General features: G+C 41.4%; 1 protein-coding gene across 5 annotated transcripts in view; it reads right to left on the reverse strand.

Moving 5' to 3' along the window:
- Positions 1 to 3,651: 3,651 nt before the first annotated feature.
- pald1a (phosphatase domain containing paladin 1a) overlaps positions 3,652 to 22,700 on the reverse strand; it is a 57,191-nt gene continuing 38,142 nt past the window's right edge. For all 5 annotated transcript variants that reach the window (XM_085761901.1, XM_085761900.1, XM_085761899.1 and 2 more), the window contains 2 exons: positions 13,750 to 13,905; positions 3,652 to 4,428 (listed from right to left, as the gene is read on the reverse strand). In XM_085761901.1, coding sequence (XP_085618027.1) covers positions 4,279 to 4,428; positions 13,750 to 13,905 — 306 coding nt within the window. In that variant the 3' untranslated portion in view covers positions 3,652 to 4,278. The remainder of the gene's footprint in view (positions 4,429 to 13,749; positions 13,906 to 22,700) is intronic.

Consider the following 22,700-nt stretch of genomic DNA (forward strand, 5'->3'; position numbering starts at 1 on the left):
TCCGTCGCATTTTGCTTCTGTTTGCGTTCGATTCGATCCACATTCTTCGAACGTGACGTCACTCTATTGGACATTCTTATTGGCTCGTTGGGTGTGCTCACAGCCAATCAGTGCGTCTGATACAGAGAGCGAGGAGCTGAGAGAAGTTGGCGTAGGCCTCCGAGTGTGAGCTATGAGTGTGAGCCCTGTCAACATGAGAATCAAACCCACATTGCGCAGACAGACGTGATTTGTTTGATAATCAGTAGGCCTAAGTATAGAAAGTGTATGTATAATGCAATGTAGTATGGAGCTTAAGGTCATCCAACTGAATAGCTCAGTGGATTGGGAGGTTGCGGGGGTTGAATCCCAGTCATGTTTCCTCGGTCAACAAGATCGGCGAAAGAGGAGCTCTAGTCGTTATAATGAAGAGATGTTAAAAGTATTTGCTGTAGCCTAATTATTGACCGAGAAAACCGAAAACTCATCTCTGTATCTAAGAGGCGACTAAAAACAAAGTTATGAAAAAAGTCTAAAAAAGGGCTAGGCTAGTAGGCCTAGCCTATTCTTTAATAAATAAAGGTCTCCATCATCAAATCAGGACAGTTCTCTGTCATAATGTGATTTTTTGAGACAGATTCCCTACGTTTTTCATTAGAATGAATCAAAAGACAGTTATTAAGGTATCTTCTACTTTTGCTACACTTTAAGACTTAATGCGCTTTGGGTGCCATGAAAAGCACCATTTTTATATATTTATGCATCATCAGTTCTGTCCCTCGACAGAAGTTCTAAGAAAGAAAACAATCAATGAATGGGAGGGAGCCGACTTAAATGTTCTGCATCAGTTAAATCAGTGTTTTTGATCCGGGCAGCAGAGACATTTCATTACCTCGCTCAGTGGCGTGTGTAATGCCCATCCTATCAAAGATTGTGGATTATTGTCTACGGGAAATGAAACCCTATATGCATATTTGCCAACACAGATTAAAGAGCATCTCTTCAAAGATTTTCCCCGTCTCATGTCTATTGATCAAAACACTGAGAGGGCTGAGAGCACACTTGAATCTCTGGGTGTCTGTAATGCTGTCTTTATCCACACAAGAACAATCAAAGAGGATTACGGTGCACCCATGCACCCTGTGCACCGGCACCATGCCTCCTCTCCTGAGCAACTCTGCAGAGGGGAGGGTTTTTTTTACATGAAGTTCATTACATCCCCTCTTGCTGCTCACCCCTCAATGCTGCTCTTTGTCTGTCGTAATCTCTGGATCCTTCAGAACTGCTAGCTTGAGTTTCACATTGGGGAGTATCTCAATGAGTCTGGAAAGGATTTCAAAGGAGAGGGGCCGCTATATCATCCAAGCATGGTCCTCATGTCCTGGGCTTATCTTGACCCAGAGTCAAGTTGGCCACATGCTGCAACTGAATAACCCCTCTCCATGTCCCCATGTTGTTTTAAGCGAGTGGTCTCTGTTGGTTGAGTTAGGGAAAACTCACAAACAGACACTGTGCGTTTATGTCCCTGTGAATGCACCCATATATCTTTAAGACATTGCCAACCCCATAACAAGGGATAAAGGAGCTCATAAACTGAGATGATGTAGAAAGGAAACAAGTGTAACAAACTATAAAAGGACTGTTTCAATCTGGACCACTTGGTTTCCATTTACAATAATCCAGGATAGGCTGTGGTGTGATAAAATCCTAACAACTTCCGCACTCCCAGAGATAAGCCTGCTATGCACTTACAAGACGGGAAGTGATCTGGGATATCAGCCTTTCAAAGCAGGCCAGCGAAGCCAAGTGAGCTTCACTGATGTGCCGGCCGGTGAGTTTTAATCCCCACACAGGCCTCCATTCTTGACAGAATGAACTTTTTTTTTCTCTTTTTAATTAAGACCTTACCTGTCCACATCAAAAGGCAACTCAGATTAGTCTTTTGATCTGCCTAAGCTCTTTATTACTGTATATGGAATATGTTAAGATTTCAGCCCAACAATGAATTATCTGTTTTGTGTAAATGTACGCTGCCTCATGTTCATAATCTGCTCCGCTCCCCAAGGCTGGCATTGACACAAGACAAAGAGACCGTCCGGATATACGACTGGGTCCTCAGCGGTGTGTATGTAGAGCAAAAGATGATGCTGAGATAAGGAGGAGGGAAAAAGGAAGCCATGGAGGGAAGAGACAATTATTTGGCTCCATTTGCTGAATCGGAAACTTCAATGAAACAATGCGCAGTGGAGAGTTGTGTGCAAAATATCCACGGTCACAAAGTCCAGCCACGCTTTTAAAATCCAAATCCTTGACACAGATGGATCAGTTTTACTTTTTTCTCTTTAGAAAAGCTGACAGTGAAATTATCCCAGAAGCAGACACAGGCTGTTAAATGTATTGGAATTATTTATTTTAGTCCCCCTCCCCCTCCCCACTCAAAAAAAAGAAATGGCACATACAGTGAATAAAAGATATTACATTGCTTCTATGAAAAGTTCCTTTGTTAAAAAAAAGAAGGAAAAAAAAGAGAAAAAATTAAATTAAGAGCATGGCGAAGACATTAAGGTGTTATTACAACCAGCAGATGTATAATCTTGTGTTGTCAAGTCACACAGAGAGGACGGGTTTGTAAAAGTCTCTCAAGTTCAAATTCCATTTCATTTTCAATCATCACAATCTTTTTGCTGGATCAGTCTGGATGAGTCATATACAGTGCAAATGTTTGGCAGAATACAATAGGTCAGAGTGAAAGGCATCAGGAAGAAGCATTTATGCGTTGTTTTTTTGAATTATTTTTTTTAAAACTGGCTTATTTTTCTGGTTTAAAGGCAGGAATCGTGGTTTTTACAGCACCCCTGAAGCTATAAGTTATTTTACAACTAAACACATACATATGTATGAGCAAATTAAAGAACAAAATATTCAAACAAACAAAAAAAAAAGTTTAGGAAAAGAAATACTGTACAGCAAAACTTATACTGGAAATGTTGGCACAGAAAACAATAATAAACAATAATAGTCGTGTGTTGAATAAATGCAATGTTCTGACTGTCGACCTGTTTGTCTGACATGACAACTGTAACTTCATTGTCTTGAACGGTGAATCATGCTGCATTGTTCTTCATATACCCTTTGTTGGAGGCAGGGTATATTTATCATTCATCAATTGATACCAAGTGTTTTGCTTAGACCCAAGTATTTGCAAGCCTGGCTTTTTCCAACCGTTCATTTTGCTGTCAGACGTATAATTTGATTCCTACTGATGGACTGGTGATGTTGCAGAGATTGTTACTGTTCAATGGCAGAGGTCGGGAAGTCTGCAAGAGCTGAGCTGATTAAAGGGAAACTCCGCCAACTTTACACATCAAAGTCTGTTTACAGGTCACAGGGAGTACTACTGTACACCCGAACCTCTGGCTGAACTGTCAGCGGTCGGGTTGCATTGTGGGTAATGAAGGTGCCAGATTTCGACAATCTTGGATAAAAAGTGTATACGTCTTCATCCGTAAGCTCTGATACAAAGATGCATTAGGTGAACCCAAACAAACATTCCTGACATGCTTCACTGTTAGTACCTGTATCATGACACATGTAAATGAATGTAAAAAGAAGCAGATATTAGTTAAGGACAGAGCACTTATTGTAGGAGCAGTTGACATCAACTTCGATCAGTTCTTTAGAAAACTTAAAGAAACATTACCATTTAAATAACAACAGCTTTCGTATGTACACAGAGAAACTGTCTCCTCCAAAACTGAAAAAAATGTCAGACTAATGCACAGCCACTGATAACAGCTGACTGAGGAGAAAAGGACAGGGCTGAAGAAAAACATCAGGTGGCACAACAGCAAACAGTTGTGACATACGACCAAAATTGTTGGCTTACAACAGTGTGGAATTTGCTTCTCACCTCCATAACAATATTTAACTTTTGTCTTGGTTCAACAGAAGCTTTAAAAGGTTGTCTCAACTTCAAAAATGTGAACTCAAAAAGAAAAAAATAGTTTTGAATTTGTTTTTCTTGGTTTATTTTTTTTTACATAAATATTAGTCACTTCTATGATCTACTGTTACCAATAAAAAACAAAACAAAAGGCACATATATCAATTTTAGTATATGAACAATGATCTGCTAAGACTTAACATTAAAACATCTACAAAATGGTAAAAAAAAACAAAAACAAACCATAGTTGAAGTGAAGATATGCATGGGTAAATATAGGCATGGCATTGTTACTGTAAATGTCTTTTATTCTGAAAAGCGCAGTACTGTTTTGGTGCATTCACAGTGATCCTCTCTCAAATGAACTCCCCTCGGAAAGGAAGTGACTGAATGTTTTCCTGTTGCCAGCGGCAGCGCAGCCTGGCCAGCGGCGTGTCCCTCAGGTTTTCAAACTCGGAGAAGGCCAGCTGGTTGAGGATGTCATAAACTCCGGCCCTGGCAGCCACCTACCACAAAAATACATGAAATGTTAACGTGCAGGCAAAGCAGCAAGCCAGGCATTTTTTATCTATCCATCATGACCACACAAATGCTTTGACTGCCACTTTTTTCAGGTTTAAAAACATGTTATCTGATGGTTTTCTTATACATGGGAACAATAGGATTTTGAATACAACAGGAAACGGTAAAAGAAGAAGTATTCAGATCTTTCACTTCAGTAAAAACATCAACACCAGACAGATCTTATTTTACGAGCTGCTCATGTTTTGTGTGTAAAATCTTAATCCACAAGCCACAGCAGAAAATTAAGTGCAGTAAAATGGAAAATATGTCCAAAAATGCAGAAACGTTCAGTGCACAGCATCTGCAAGAATATCTACCCATAAGCTGCTTAAAGCATGAACCACATCAGTACCATCCCACACTGAAGGCTCATAGAAACTGTCTCCAGTCGTTTGCGTTTCTTATTTGATAAGTGCAAATAAGTACATGGACCTGATGATGTGGGAACATGTTGTACAATAATTGTAGGGTTGATGAACATGCCAAAGTGTCTTGAACCCCTACTTAAACCACACATGATTCAACTGATGCAACCCAGTCCATTAGATAGTATTTCTCTGAGTCTATAAAATTCATAAAATTGCAAACATATACCTAACAACCTCACAATTTCCCTTAAGTCCTGTAATGGGACAGCGTTGGAACAACACCATGGACACTGTATGTTATTCAGCTTGTCTGTGTCTTAGTCATTACTGAATGGATGAGAACAGAGGGCAACATGGCGAGGTCTTCTTTGGGGAGACGGAGTTCAGTGTTCATGCTAAGCACCAGGTCACGCTGACTCATGGCCTACTGGGGCTGTCAAACACCGTAGGACTAATGGGAAGCACCATGGACAACCAGAACCATCTGGCCATAAAGTCAAACAATACAAACAAATATAAACAAACCCTGCAGAAACTTTAAAGATTGAATACCCCATTAAAAAGTGCCACAGATGGCCCAGTTTACTCTGCAGGAGACACCTCCAGACACAGAGCTGCTCTGTGAAGTTCGGCCCCTTACATTTGATAAGAGACCATACAAGTCAACGTATTTATTTACATTGATCCATGTATCGATTTTCATATCACAGGCCCTTTAATAGCATTCCAGGTCATAGTTAGAGAGCTCAAGCACGCAGGAAAGTTTTCTCTTCCAGCTTACACGCTCAGCTTGGAATCAATACAGAATGTAGCTGAACCACCGGCTGTTAGCGAGTCTCTAAGACCTTAGAAAACATCAAGGAATGACTCAGATGAAGGGATGTGGCCTAAAACGCGTTGCCAATTTAACCTCACCCTGCTGTCCTCGGGCAGTCGAAGAGTCTAGAAATTGTGGATCTGAGAAGAATGCCCGCGACGAGAAATGCTTAACCAGCGAGGTGAACAAGGGCATTATTTGGGGAAGCATACTTTAAAAGCATACTTTAAAAAAAAAAAAAAAAAAAGAAGAAGAGCATGACTGTGGTTATGCTCTCGAGGCTGTGAGGTAATCCTGTATGAAGTGCTGCTCGGGATACTTTATAAAAATGCACCGTCAGGTTGAAGGCTGAGGAAGACATGCTGGAACAATGAACAGGAATAATAGTACCAAGATATCCCTTTCACTACAATGATTATAGCTTAGCGGGCCAGCTTTGTGCAGAAATAAACACAAGGCACCGCAGAGTGTGGTCTAGATTACCTACTTGCTGACCATGCAAAATCAAATCTTACAATAGATATCATGTAACAGTAAAACTAGTGCTTTGTAGAGTTGACTCCAACTTAAAAACCCTTCCCTCAGTCTTGTTAGTCGTCTCTATGAATTAATGATGTGCAGCTATTGTCCTGAGCAAACACATGCAACTGATGTGCCTTTTTGGTACATGTAGGTTTCGGTTTGATGTGTTCCTGGAAGACGTCCAGCTTTACTGCTCTGTAAAGTCTTTGGTGGGAATGAATAAGTGGGTGCAGGCTGAACCAGCAACCAGGAACAGCCATTAGTCAGCGGATGGGGCTCCCAGGAGAAATTCTGGATGTGTGCTGTTAACCTGACTCATCTACTCCGCAGCCCAGCTGTCTAAACAACGGATGTGTAAAAACAAATCACTAGCTGTCAAATGTCTCTTGGTTAAATCGAGGGTATCGAGAGTAAGTTGTTGTAGACTATAAAGAGTGACTGCATACAACCTCTGTGGGTAAAAGCTGAGAGTGTTGACATGGTTTCGTCTTCTCAAACTTTTTCAAACAATACTCCATCAAAATCTCTGTGTCCAATATTTGCCTGTTTTTAAAGCGGCTCTAAAAAGACTCAGAGGACTGTTCCTTTAAACCATGGTTTCACTTTATAGTCCTTTTTCCTAGAGATTCGGGCACTCCAGTGTTGGTTCTTCCAACTCCGTCTTTAGCATGCTAACATGCTAAGTTGATGCTGATGGGAATATCATTAATTTTTGTGGGTATTTAATCATAAACCAAAGTATCTAATAACTGATCCAACAAAGTTATCACAAGTGACTGAGGGGAACATACGGGTCTGCCCCAAATTATCAATGGCAATCTTATGAATAATTTTTAAAATATCACGTCAAAACCACAACTATGACATCAACATTATCAGGTTCCATCCTCTGGGGACCATGAGTGTCTATACAAAATTTCAAGGAAATCCATACAATAGTTGTTGAGCTAGTTCTAAATGAAAGTGGTGGATCAACCCACCAGTGACTCAGGTGACTCCATTGTCTGGTTTTGGTTTCTGGTTCAGTCTCAGACTGCATTACCAGCTGATATTTATCAGTCTGTTTATTCAAGTCTGGTCACTGTGACTTATTTTTTTCCCCATCATTTCTATTTCTGGCGATGTGCAGTTGGACACTGCCACGCCTGATAACAACAACATGCTGCATGCGCATTTAATAGGGATATGGATTTGGAAAGATTATCAGACTTTAAGTCCTGTAACGCATACATCATTTAAATGCTGCCTCACCTCCATACATAGTAAACAAAGGTTTTGCCACATCCCTGGCACATTTTATGGGACACCAGAGTGCTCATGTGGCAGAAATAACAGCTGCAGACAGCTGCACGAGATGTGGAAAGCAGAACATCAATGCATCTGCAAATTGTATAAAAGATCAGATCTCTCAGGTTACATTTCAGCATCTTTGAACTCGGGGATTTGTTTGTTCGTCGTGAGATGGCACGCTCTCTGGGCGACAGTGGAGGAGAGCCGCCGTCGGAGAGATGCCTCGGTCTCCAGCTGCACTGAGGAGATCACAAACGCTCATTAGGCGACTGCAGCGGTGGGAGGGGCAGGGCAGCGAGGAGGCGCTGGTCATTCCCCACTGTCGGCTATCTCAAAGGCTGCACATACCTGGCCGGTGGAGGGGGGACAGGGAGGCCTCTGTGCCACACATCAAAACAGCTGGAGTGACTGATAGGGTACCCCTCCTGCAGGCATCTGTGGTATGCACTGTACACAAGTCCTGCCATTGTGTAAAGGGCCACGTTTTGGATTAGCAAACATGGATTTCAATTCCAATAACTCCTCTGATGTTTCTGCTCTGATCTCACCACACAGCTACGAGCCCACATGGCTTAATGATGCCTGCGACAATATTTATCTAAAGGTGCACACAATGCGACAGCAATTGCACCATTTACTTAAATCATTTTTCTTCATGCTTTTGAGGATGCACTGCTGTATCGGCATGTGGTGGTCAGCATCTGCGTCCCAACTGACCAGTAGCGAAAAAAGGACCAAACAGATCAGGGGCTTCATATCAGCTGCGACTAGCTGCTGCCGTGCATGACTGGGGACACTGTGCTCCTGCTTTTAGTCAGTAGAGATCAAATTAGCCCATGCACACAAACATGCATACAGTCACAGTGTGGGACGCGGGACAGGCTGTACTACTCAGGTCTGGCTGCGGTTGTGTAATCATGGCTTCAAATGCAAGACCAGTGACGGTGATGACCCTCAACCGCCGCCTCTGGCATGTGCAGTTTGTCATTAATGATCCTGCCACGGTCACTGGTGATAAGCTAATGATTGTGTCCTACGGGGTCGGTCGTGTTAAATTGGTTGGGCAGCTGCCAGATTCTGCAGCAACTGGGCCAGTAAACAAATCACATTTCTGATGGCAGTGAGGGGGGAAATGTATCACAAAGTCGTCTTCTTTTTTTTTTTCTTATTAAAAATCTTTGCAAAGTTTGCAAAGTCCTAATGGTTTTCATTTTTATCTAGTCATGCCTTGGCGCATGCTTTGGAGAGAAACAGTTCCTGGAGGAGCACACTGTGAACTAAATTCCGCTGTATTAATAATCTATGTACAGGATAGCCAGCAGCCTTCCTGTCAAACTGTTGGCAGCTGTAGAGCAATCAGCAGCACACTAGCTTTTCATTTCGAAAGCAGTGTGAGAGCGATCATGTGAGATCCACTTTGCTCTCATTTCAGTCTCTCCTCAACGTTTTTCCTGTGAAGGCAGAAGACATGTAAAAGTCAACGACACACCAGACGGTGCAGAGTGTGCGGGTGCGTAAAAGTGTGCATCTAATACACAAAGGAAAACAAAACAAGAAACTTGGATGTTTGCTGTACTCTCTGCAAATCTCATATGGGACATTAAATCAATCAAAATGAAGATCTCTCTAGGATGACACCTAATCCTAACCCTAATGCCTAAGAGGCTGGTTGCCAAGGTAACCGTCTCACCTCACAGTGCGACAGCCTCAAATCAATTCCTACCCTCTGTAGGTAAATTTCAACGGAGGGACAATATATAATATATTATCCTCTTTTTATTATAATCATTGGTTATGTAAGTGCCTTTTCAGAACCTACAGACCCTGCTATAATGGCCAACTCCTTGCAGGGAAGGTTACTTATTATATGTCCTTACATGCGTTCTGTAGATTAAATATAAGCTATTCAAGCCAGCCCAGCTCTGTAAGTGCTATATTTTTCATATTCGCCTTAATCAAACATAATCCCCTACCTGTCTTCCTATACTTTCTTTATGCTTTGACAAAACACTGTGAGTGTGAATGGGTAAGGCAGAAAGTTCTGAGAGTTCATCTAACTTTAGGTGGAGTTGGTTAGCTGCAGGAGGAGACAGGGCGCTGTCATTATGATTATCAGTAAGGCATTTATCATTGTCTGCAGCAGCTCCATGAAACTCTGAGCTCAGAATAGAGACAGGACACTTATGTGATTCTGATGAGTTTTTCACATGAGTTTTGGCAGTGACTTAGCACCTCCATCCGGTTTCCACCACATTAATATTGCACTCTGTGGCTGATGATGAAAATGTGAATGTCTGGTCTCATCTGCTGCAGGATAGGCCAGAGGGTAACCTCTGTCGGTAGTTAATTAAACTTCTAGTACAAAAGGTCATTTTAAAATGTGCGACCAGCAGTAACTACCCACTAAGCTGCGCCTCCCTCCAGGCTACAGAAATCTAAAAACCACAGTCCAATACCCTGGTCAAAACAGATGTACAGAAATCTCATCACTTGATATATGATGGTACGCCCTGAGTGATGCTCTCTGTGCAGTTGATGGATGGCTGTGATGTAGCAGCCAGGTTAGCAATTTCCCTACAGACCTTCCCCGGAGGCAAAGTGGTGTGGGCACCACAATCTAAAAGGTGTGAGTGTTGTTGTCCTGCTCAGACTTGGACTCAGCTGTTTCAGGGGAGGCAGGGAAATTACAAGAAGCTGAGAGCGGAAAGTGAAACACCCATGAGACGCCACAAAGCTTTCAATGACAGCCACAACACATTCACCACTGAGGTTCGAAGGTGCATATTAGCACAGTTATACATACACAATTCTCAGTTATAATAACCCAAGAAATTATCTAATAAAGGCTTAGGAAAATTATTATTAATAAAAACGCTTTCAGGTTATAAAACCTGACCTAACATAACGGAAAATAAAAGGAATTTTGTGTTTTTCAAAGTAAAAGCTCATAGGTGAGGGATTGGGATTTTCAGCACTGAAATGTGTTGGGATCAGCTGACTCATGATGTAATCTTCATAACAAGCACAATAAGCCTGATTTAGCACTTTGTCTACATCTCAAATACATTTCCTACTACACTCTTTCTCCAAGCAGTTTTCAGTCGGTGTCTCTAAAATTTCAAATATATGAAAGGAGTTGCTCGTAGTGAAGAACCTACAGAGAATTTCCAGCTGAATCTGCAGCTGCCCTCAGCTTTACGGAGGTTTATACTGAGTTTGAGGTCATTGTTGCTCAAATGCCCCCAATTTTAGTGCTTCGGTTCAACCTCTCTGCCTTGTGGCATCGTTTGCAGCTGCAGCAGGCAGCTGTAAAAAAAACCCACTGTACACCACCTGCTCAAAACCAAACAGACAGTTAGCGACAGGCTGGTGAAAATACTAGAGTAACAGAATCTCTATATTAAGCTAAAATTAGTCATGTGTCCTCGATGAGAACTGATCTTTTGGGTGAACGACCTGAACTGAACCACTTCCTGAAATGACGTTTATTTGAGCTCTCAGTCATTTCCGAGCAAATACCCTGGGATACGGTGACTCAGTGATTCAATCCATCAATGCATTTGAAAGGGAGTGAGTTTATTGCTGTGAAAGGGATTCATTCAATAACTCAATGGCTTTGTGTGCCCCGGCATGAACAAATCAATGGCATTCAGGTCATTTCCTTTGCTGGATGAGTGTGTGCTTTCAATTATAGATAGGTACAATAGCAACACATGTATTGGGTTGAATAGTGAATAAAAGGTTGATTGATTTTAAGCCTTGAGTTACAGTCGTCAACTCAATGGCAGGAATCAGGTCTAGAATGCCAAGATAATGTGAAACAGAAATAGACTTTCATTAATTAATCTCCCATATTCAGCAAAGAAACTTTTAGAATATTAGGAATATAAATAGCGGTATGACACGTCAGTATTTGTTTTTGTGCAGATTTGAAGTTGTAGCACCAGGACAGACTGCTGTATTAAGATTTGGCTTTAGTTTTAGTGCAATGGAAGAGCAGAGAAGAGGTGACAAAAGTGCTACCTGGACGATAAAACACAAACATTTCCAGAACATACGATTTTTTTGACCTTATGTTATGGTGACGAGTGTTTTCTGCTGCCTGGTTGACAGCTAAGTGCTCCCGCCCTCTGTGTGCATGTGTCTGTATTTTCTCATGGCATAACTGGGCCATTAGAGTCACTCTGATGCACCACATATATTTGCTATTCATAACAGGAAGAATATGCACCGATTGACCGCGCATATTTCTGTGACAATTGTTTTCACAGCCATTGTTCCAGTCTATTTTGGAATTCCACGTTTTTTTTCTTTGAGTTCATTCCACCTCAATAAAGACAAAAAAGAAGGAGGAGACGTTCGTTCAGTGACTTCCAAAAATTCCAGCCTCTTGGCCGCGTTTCTGAGCGCCGTCTGCTCGCAGATAAAGAATACAAAATGGCTGAGGAGCTGCAGGCCCAAGTCCAAATCACAACCAAGTGTTTAGAGGTTTTAGATACAAACTTAAAGGGATAGTTCAACATTTTGGCAAATTGGCCCATTGCCATAATCCCTATAGTTTTAGGAGTAGGTTTGTTACCTTTATTTGTCGGTGTAAGCTATTTTTAGAACGACCGACCCGAGCTGAGCTACGCTATGGAGGCTCATGGGATTTCGAGACAGAGTCGTTTTCGAGGTAAATTCATTCAGGTCATCATTCATTCAATTCTGATGCGCATTCCTGTCAGGGGCAGTTTTTCAGCAAGCAGTCTCTGCATTTGCCTCGAAAACAACTCCGTCTCGTAACGTTCTATTATTATCTCATAGCGTGGTGAATGTGCAGGTCACAACTTGTCCACGACAGCGTTTTGGAGTTGTTGGATTGTGTATTTGATGGGTTTGATGAGGGAAACCAAGAAATCCCATGAGCCTCCGTAGCGTAGCTCTGAGCAGCTCGCGGCTCTGCTCCGCCGTTCTAAAAACAGCTTGCACCAACAATTAAAGCCTACTGCTATGACTATAGGGATTATGGCAACGGGCCAATTTGCCAAAATGTTGAACTATCCCTTTAAAGACTACAAACCCAAAAAAATCTCTTTTTTTTACACCACAGGTTGAAGGTGGCCACCCAGGATTAGTGTCATCACCTCAGTATCCAAATGAAATATGGTTGCAATGTCCTCACGGTCACAGTGAAGTCAACTCACATCATTTTATCCTATTATTAGACACACTTGACTTAAGGCAGAAATGTGTTTCATGAGGTCACAGTGACCTTTGACCACTAGACTCTAATCAGTTCATCTTTCAATCCGAGTGGCAACTTCGACACATTTTCCTCACGACCTTCCCGATACCACGGGAACAGGACGGATGGAGACAAGCTGGAAACACAACGCCTCTGCCACTGCTGCTAAAGTTTTATGAACATAAAAAAATAATGATTTCAGAGGCTTCCTGAGGCTCTGTGCAAACTTCAACATAACAAGAAGACAGCTAACACTTTTTAATTAACACCAAATGTTTATAAATATCCATTAAACCAAATGATGTGGATTCGATGTGCCCCAAAATGAGTTTTGTCAAACAGCCAAACTGATTATTTTTTACCACTATCCGAGTTTAGCATAATGCAACATACAATTTAATTGCAGTGAGTGTGTGTGTGTGTGTGTGTGTGTGTGTGTGTGTGTGTGGGTACTGCTTACAGACTACTCATTTGTTTGGAATGCACATAAATTCTCAACTTTACTGTAGGGGCACAGGTGGCCAAACGATTAATGTACCAACAAAAACACAGAGCCGAGACATTATGAAGTTCAGTGTGTGAAGAACCAGGCCACAATAGAACCAGAACCAGCTTGTAAATTCCTGGAGGAAAATCCTAATGAAACTCTGGTAACCGACTCACAATGTGCACAACTGGAGTATGAAAAAAAAGGGGGGGAAGGGAAAAAAAAAAACATGTCCCTCGCATCCTGTTTCTGTTTATCACCGAGCCATTGACACACAGCATTGTGGGTAATAATACCTGCTGCAATTTTAATGGAACTGCAATATCCTGCAAATCTTACACATCTACAGTGCAGATCCATTTAAAGATGGCTCTGTGGCTGGGAATTTCATCATACTATACATTTTCCCTGATGACTGACTGTCTTTATTTGCATAAAATGTACCAAAAATGACAGGTTAGAATTCATGCATTTAAAAAAAAAAAAGGCAGTAGAAAAATGCATAAGTATATAGTAGAAGCCGTCAGCAGCGGTGGAGCAAAGATCTCGTACCTGTTCCATCCAGAGAGTGAAGGAGCGCTGCCAGGAGTCTTTCTTCTCTAGGTGCAGGTATGTGTTGAAGAGGATGAGGTAAATGTAGCGTTCCAGACACTGCAGGCTCCTCAGCAGCAGCTGCTGACACTCCTTCTCCGTCTTACCGCTTTTAATCTGAGAAAACAGGTAAACAAAGCTCGATTGGCATCTTCAGTGGGCACAACACATTTTCCCCCCATACGGCAACAACTGCTGGCAGCGGCAGACTTGTTACATTTTTTAACATTTGGACTGTGTGCAGTATCAACAACGGTGCAGCCATATGGGCCGTCTCTTGTGTGCTGTAGCAATTTCAGCTTTTCTAATATCCTCCTGAACGTAGGCTGTGTTTGCATAAAGCTGGCCTTTTTTTGATAATTGAGTATTCAGAGAGTAATTGGTTTCACTGAGGAGGCAGTCATCACAATGTAATCTAATTCTATTTAAATCAAACTCAAATAAAAGTAAATGTTAAGCAAATTATACCAGCATTTAAAGAGACCCAGAGGAGTTTGCTTTTATAAAAGAGTCTCATATTAATGTGGATGAATCTACATTACCGACTTGTTAATGGGTCAATTTTCGATAAATATATCGTTTTGTCTTTATAGTTATTTTGTTATTATTATTAGTGGTCGGCTCGCCCAGCATTTCCTACTTTCGGTTTTGCTGACGCTGCCCGGCGGGTCATGGGAATAATGCCGCGAATCGCCGTTTATGGTCGGAGGTATGGCGATATCTGATCGTCTTCGAACCTCCGACTTTCATTCTTGATTAATGAAAACATTCTTGGCAAATGTTTTCATTTTTCTCCGTCTTGCGCCGGTCCAAGAATTTCACCGTGCGCGCGGAGGCTCATGGGAAATGTAGTGTGAAAACACCCTTTAAATAAACAACAAGTGAAGGATGTGTCAATAATCAAGTCCAGACCAAAAACAAATCACTTCAATAACTGTTGATCCTGAACAAGTACAAACTTCTTCACTATAAAAAGACACTTATCACTGAATATATTCAAAAGATTCACTGAATCTTAAATAAAAACACACCCACGACCTCCACAAGTTATTATGTTGTGTCACACAATGACTCGACTCCACATCTGTATTAATCGTACAGTGAAATTCAACAGCTGAGGACACACATGGTGAACTCAGTGGCCACAGAAATCAGAGGTGTGTTCAGCTTATATAACATCCTCATTCCTACAGGAGGCAATTCCTCCTATTGCCCGTCCACTTCCGTGGACATTATTTATGCTTTAAGTGCCAACATCACGCTGTTTAACTCACTAGTCTCCCTTATGGCATCAGCTCCACAATGCCCTGACTGGTCTGACTATTACAGCACACACATACCCCACAGAGCCCACCACAACAAACAGCATCTTTATAAGCATTACCCATTCTTACTCTCTCTCTTTCTCCAACCACATGATAGAAAGGAGTAATTAAAAGGTACAGCTACAGTAATTTAGATTAAACCTCAATGGTTGTACATTTTAAAAAGTTTTCTATTGCTCTTATGCTGAAAGCAGCCAAGCTGAAGGACTAGAACTACCCAGGGGAGAAACATTTCAAATTTATCTTTGCAAGTTTCACATCATTTATTTCAAAAGAGGACTGTGCTGTCAAAACACAATGCTCCGCTAACTTAATTTATGCACTACTGGAATTGAATTGAACATCTGTAGCCTGCAGATGAGTTGGCAGTGTTGCTCTTCCCTCGCTGCAGCCGTTTTGGAACTTCAAATGAAAGACTTATAAGCAAACATTTGGAAAACAAAAACAAAAGTACATAAAACACAAAATTTTTACCACAGATAACATGTCTGACTAAATACACAAACATTAACATCCATATTAACTTTTCCCTCTCTTCTTTGCTGGTAAGATGTTCAATGGTAAATCCCACTGGTCAGGATCTCTAGAACGATGCTATAATTCCCTTTATCATTATTCAAAGACATGATAACAGCACGTACCTTCAACATTACTAATTCACTATCTACAGGAGGGAGAGGAAAATCCATTACAAGCCAACATTCGAAACAAGATTGCTAAAAACGTTGATTTCAGCAAACATCAAATTATGGTGCATAAATCAAAATTTCAGTCATGTAACTTTGCAAAAAAAAGTGGAACTTAGCAATGATTCAGTTCTGTAATAGCACTATTACATCCCACTTCTCATCAAGAGGTATGCCATTGAGTTTCTCTTCAATTATAGGCTTTGAGCAGCACTGAGGTAAATGCAGACAGGCTTTCATCAATGTGGCAAGTCAGTGTCAAGATGTTTTTTCCTTTTTTCCCCTTCTATTTTCTCCTTTTTATTTTTTTGATTGCTTGGAGCCTTGAGCACTTCCAGGCATCAAGCGACAAGGTCTGCCATCCAGCTGTGTGTCTGTGTGGCGGAGTGTGGATTGGATAACATGTCAACCGGGGTTAAGAGAAAGTAACAAGTGGAGACGAGGTGAAGAACCGCTAAGTGGACTGTCAGCAGATTTCAGACACTTTCCCAGGAGATTGTTGATTGTGCTGAAGTGAGAATTCAACAAATTGTCTCCGTTTTAGTTTTAGAGAATAAAACTGATTTAAAGGTGACCCACTCACCGTCAGTCAAATATCAGGGAAGTCTGTGAGAGCCTCGGGGTTGCGCAAAAATAAAGTTTACAAGGTAGGTGGGCTAGCACTCAAGGTAATTTGAAATGTGCACAACACACCATAATACGATCATTCCAGGGCTGAATGACGCAACAGAGAGGGGGGGGGGGGCCAAGAGGGGTTTCCTGTCCATTCCCAAACAGCCGTAGTTGGATCCCAATTTTCCAAGCATCTGCAGCAGAGCGGAGGAGAAACTACACCTAGCTAAACAATGGACGTGCTGTCTGTTGTCCATCAACTCTCCCAGAGCGGAGAGGAAGGAAGAAAGCATACACACACCTAGCGTTTCATAATCTCTCTCAGTTAACACAGACTGCGGGGTGGGAAGGGCAGGGAGACGGTGGGCGAACCCGATCTCCCTCTCTGCCCTGCACCCCCAGGAGGCTTTCAGCATTTCATCTCATAGCCTGAAAACCTATGGTGCCAAAGCCTGGCAGCTATCTGTGCAAAAGCCAAACGCAGAGCTCACACATATATATATACACACACACACACACACACACATAACTCCCGCACACACACAGGCTCAGTTTACAAAGATTACATAATTCACACCTCCACAATCTGCCGAACCCTAATTCTGCGGTTACCATCTGTCTGTCTACATCGACCGTGCTTCATGTGCAGTTGAGCGGCCTCTCGTGCACTCTCAGAAATTCCTTCAGAAAACAATGTTGGGGAAGATGTGGTGAAGAAACCAAGTAAATTTCTTCCACTCCATGTAAAGGAGACAGCCTTGAAAGATTTGGATTTAAGTGGATTACATTTTCTTAAGTTCTGGCCCAGCCCTGTATTGTGCCGATAATAATATCCACAAATCTAGTCCATGTTTCAAAAAAGAAATCTCATACTTGTTCTATTATGATTATTATAAGATTTATGTTCTTTTTTTTCTACTGGTGGATTCATTCATTTTTAAATGATAAAGTTTCTAGAAGGTTGAAGAAACAAAAGTTCTTAAAAGAACCGGAAAACTGGAGCATCCTCTCATCTTGCATGGCCTTTCAGAACAAAGGAGGTGACTCATCAGTCCTCGCTTGCCATCAAAGGTGAAGGCCATTATTCAGCCAGCCCCTGAGGTGTGATAATGAATGTGCTCAACTTTGCTCTGAGGTGGGAAGAGCGGCCAAATACAGACCACATACCACTGCTGAGAGAGTCCGGGAATGCTGGCCGGCTTAGTATATTCCTCTAAGCAAGGACAGTGTGAAAGAGAGAGCGGTGGTTAAGAAAAAGTGGAGGCAGGGCGCGTTATCGCTGCACAGACACTCATGAGAGCAGGGACTGGAAAAAGCTTATCTATCTCTCCTCAATGCAAGCACTTCAGATGGAAAGGAACATTTTAGTGGTTCCTGTGAAGGCAGAGCACACATAAAGACGAAGGGAATTACTCATCACTACATCAAAAGCATTGCCAACCGCAGATGAAGGCTACGCACAGACGGACCACACAAAATTCACAAATAAATGAAGTTCTAAAAAAGCTTTTCTAAGCCATCAGCCAATGTCGACCAGATGAAATATTTGCTGGAGCCTGAAATTGACGTGTGAATGGGACAAATGACCATTGGGAGATACGCTAATGCTAAACAGCTTTTTAAAGCCTCTTTTACATTGGTCAAAAAAACAACAACAAAACCCAACGACTCGCAAACGTCAGGCTTTTATCAGCAATAAGAAAGGAGAAAAATCAGCATTCACTCCATGTTTAAATGAGACTAGTCACAGTATTTATCAGATCTGGCACCAGTCGGCATTGATGTAAACACAACAACCTGAGTGAAGATGCTAATTAGATCTGGTTTTCTGTCACATGACTTCCTTTAGAAAAAACGCTGCAGACACAACACACAATAACAGATAATAGGGTCTCAAAGGGAGTCTTCTTCTTCTCCTTCTCCTCATGGGAGTCTATGGCAGTACCTACAGCCGTACGAAGAAAAGTTTTGAACTTTAGTATTCAGGTTATTATGAAAATAATCCATTTCTTTGCAATGCAACTTTGTTTGTAAGTCACACTGATATGAATTTGAGCTTTATCCTTCCTCCTTCCTTATTCTTTTCAAAGTACAAGTGCTGCAGGCAATTCAAACTTCAGTTCTCTGTGACAATCTCTCTCTTCATGAAAGTAAAACTGATTTTTATTTGCACAATCTGAGAAAATACTATATACTTTGCAGAAACCAAACAAATGTACACAATTCTTGTTTGGGAGTGATTTAATACCACCCCAGGCAACTGTTTCAGTCTCTGTCTTTTAATCCAAACACGTCAGACCAGGTTCAGACAAAAACTTCACAATAATCCCCGGACAAGCGTCACAGCCTGCAGCCTGCAGGTGTAGGTGTATTAAAGATAAACACCACCCACTTATGAGACACACTACTTGACCTGTGCCCATGTCTTGTGTAAACACGGACGCTGTGTGTCATAAGGCTCGGTATACAAAGGTCCCACATGTGGCCCAGTCGCAGGGCCTTGATGTTAAAGGGTAAAAAAGGTCAATTGAAAATCTTGCCTTGCGTTTTAATAACTGCACACACACAGAAACGAGACAAGAATTGTGTATGTGCTTGACATTCATCCGTCCATCTGTTCATCGTCTATAAAACTAGTGTGCATGTTCAGATTCAGATTCTTTATTTGTCATTTTACATGCTAAAAACACAGATAATGAAAAGTGTTTCACAGGACCAGTGAGAGAAAAAGTTAAAAGAAGACAATAAATAACCTAAGAACCAATATTAGGAACTAAAAACCTATATAATAAATAAATAAATGAATAAATATCCCATCCAGGCATAGGGAGAGCATGCAAGCTCCACAAAGAAAAGCCCCAGGGGATCAAAACTACAACCTTTCTGCTGTTACGCAAGAGTATCAACAACTTTATCTCTGTGCTGCCCAGCATTCACACAATCTGGCTTATTTACAGTCTAAAATCGCAGCAATGCTGTCAGCGCGCGCTCCTCTGTCATACACAGACTGACAGCATGTCAGTCAGTTGCTGTTGGCTTGCGCTATTGATTTATCAAATCACTGCCATTTTGCTCAACGGGTTGTTCGAAGGCACCAGCAATCTGTCTGTCTCCGGCAGTGAATTGCTCAGAAGCCATTTTCCATGTGTGCGCTGACAATGCATACTGACATCTCACAGGCCAGTTTGTCATATTGCCTCTCATCTCTAACACTGAAGAGGCAGACACAAAACCATCAGAGCGTTTGAAAAGGATTCGTACGTCAACAGACAGAAGATCCAGAAAGTCATTATTGGGCGTGCCAGCTCTTTTTCTTCACATCTTTAAATTGGTCTGGAGCATATAAATCATGTGTTAATGCTGTGCAGTGGGTGTTTTGAACACACACCAGCCCCACTCAGCCGCCAGCCTCTGTATCCCTGCTGCTTGGACGATCCATTGGCTGTAGTTTTTGCAGTGTGTCTGGTACCGTTGGCACTAATCTGCTCTTAGTGCCACCCATGCAGCCAGCTGAGCTTGTTGCATCAGCAGCCGCTAAGAGAGAGCGCTCTGATTGGCTGGGAATTAGTACAAAAGAAAGTGAAGACACCAACAGGCATGAAAATGGTGCGCTTTGTTTTGCAGCATCTTAGCACAAAGCTGAGACTGACAAATACAGAGTACTGTCACCTTGAGAAAATAGATTGTTACAGTATGTGATATAACAGCCAATTCTTGTTTTTTCACTCTTCATTTTCTAATATAAAATTTCAGAGCTGTGTTTGCTTCAAGAAGATATTGAATAAAACTCAATCTTAGCACGTCAGTACTGATACTTTTCAAATTGAGTTAAATAAGGATGAAAAGTAAGGCAGAGCTTCTGGAGGGAGCATCGCAGTTTAATCCCTGAATGGTGCCAGACAAGTGCTGAGGGTCAACCTTTCTGTGGGCTCATGTGAGTGAGGAGGACAGAATGTGAGAAGTGCACATTATGGAGAGGACTGTGTGCTTGACATATGGTGCCAATTACCAGCTGATGGGGTTGTCGAGGTAAAAAGGCCAATCCATATTGGCCCTTCCCACCCAGGTCTGCACAAGCAGCCATTCATCAGATTCTACAAGAACACCTCCCACCCAAATCCTAAACCAAACCCCAACCTGTCTGGAGTGGACAGGCAGCCTACACATGGCTCCTTGACTCAATGTACAGACGACTCAAAGTCAAGTATACATGCTGATTTTCAGGTAGGTTCATTAAGTAGACCCAAACCAGGGCCCAACTGCAATTTCTGGAGCTATTTTTACTTTTCCATCCAGTGTGACGTTTGTCGGCGAAGTTAACAGATGCAACGTTTCAAGAGTCTGTAACTTCAATGACAATGGGTCAGTGTAGCCAACAGTAATAAGGACTGCTTAAAGATGAACTTCACTGTTCCTCTTCCTATAAACACATAAAATACATTTCATTAAGTTAATGATTTATAAATCAAATCAGATTGAGCTGCCTGTTTATGTTAGCATGCTAAAACAAACAAAAAAAGACGCTACAATTAGCAAGCAAGTTTAATCTTTAGCAGCTGTAGGATTTTAGCCTAAATCTGTTATGTGACACTTAGCATGCTACATTATTGATATTCCCTTGCAGATTTCCCTTTTTAATGCTAAGAAGCTAACATTGCCATATTTGGGTTGTGGAATTTCAATCCGAACATGACTCAAAAATTACACAACCATCTCACTATCAAGGATAATCTCCAGTAACTTGTTTACAGGAATTATTCATTTGGACCCTTAATAATATTCAGATCGAAAGACACTTTGTCTCTCGTGCTCATTTCCAAATCAGTTGTATATAAAACAGTATACACAGTGTTTTGTCATGAAGGGGATAAATGATATAATAGGAGGCAGCATGCACACTTCCAATTTCACTCTACATTAGGAACCATCTCCTCAAATAATTTGGGTCCTGTTACGTGCTGAGGGAACACATAGTTTATTCTCCGCTTGTAAATAATGGACTTGCCTCCCAGTGTTTACTGAATTTTAGCTGTTGGTTAAATTTAAAACAGTGGGGCTAGCTCTCCTAATGCAAATATTCATGACTGACTGACTGATGATAGTTGAGTGATCATATTTTGTTCCACAGTCTGTTTCAGTTGAGGTAAATAAGAGCCCCGGTTGCTTTTTGAGGAAATACATTTTCTGAAAACTGTTGTGGATGAATAACCGCATGCACAGCATGAGATACAATACACAAAAAAAACAAATATTCTGTTGCATTTAACTTTCTCTGTGTGTGAATGTTTTACAAGTTTTACAACTTTAAAATGGCTTGGAATCTAACATTTAGTTTTATTGGTCTGTGTTTCAGTCACGCATCACTGTTTCTTCTTATTTGGTCCATTTCTATAAAACAGAATGTCCTATTTCAAGTTTTGCATCTGTCCCTATGAAGCTGTCTGACTCTGATTAGAAACACGAGTTGGTTATTGTTGTTCTACATACTAATATTAGTGGTATTAAAATCTTTGGCTTCTTTATGTGTTCATACCGCAGATGGTGGAATGTGTTGGGGTGATAAAGTACATGAACATGTTTTTTAGATATTCCTCTGGATTGCATGGAACTAACCAGCATATGTATGTTTTTCTATGTTGGAGCCATTTTTCTGAAAGCCCAACCATCCACCCACCCTGTCTGCCGCCTGCCAGGTTGGCCAGTAGCAAAGCAATCAAAGTTATATATCATCTGGCTTCAAGCTGCAGAACTGATCTTTATGGATCAAGATAGTGCCCAAAACTCCTTTTTCAAAGGAGCAGGGAAGCCATGTAGCAGCCAGTGGGAGAAGGGGACGGAGATGCCTTTATGTTAATGGTTTCTACAGATTCCAATCCTCTGTCTGTCTTTTTCCAGTCTCTCAGCCACACTACACTGATTAAATCATGAAGCTGAGGTTGAGGTGGATTTTAGGGGCAAGTAGTGTCAATCCACATACACTGTAAATGCAGATCTGCCATCGACCAATCAGTCCATCTAGCCAAGGGCTTGAAAATGAATGTGAAAATGTCATCATCAAATGACATCACAAGCAAAGTCTTGCGGATTATGATCTCTATCAGAATACAGACTAAACCTTCCTAGAATATCTAACAGCTCCAGTCTCCAAAAGGTCTAACACAAAAATGAGCCTCAAAATAATCAAAAACTTTGGGAAGTCGATGGTCAACAGCCTTTTAACTAGAAAAGGCCAATTTCTCAGACAAAAAAGACAAGCAAAAACACATCACGTGTCTGCTGAGCAGAGATT

This window comes from Trachurus japonicus, chromosome 19, assembly GCF_045865225.1.
Source record: "Trachurus japonicus isolate A0001 chromosome 19, Traja_1.0".
In the NCBI taxonomy this organism is placed as follows: Eukaryota; Metazoa; Chordata; class Actinopteri; order Carangiformes; family Carangidae; genus Trachurus; species Trachurus japonicus.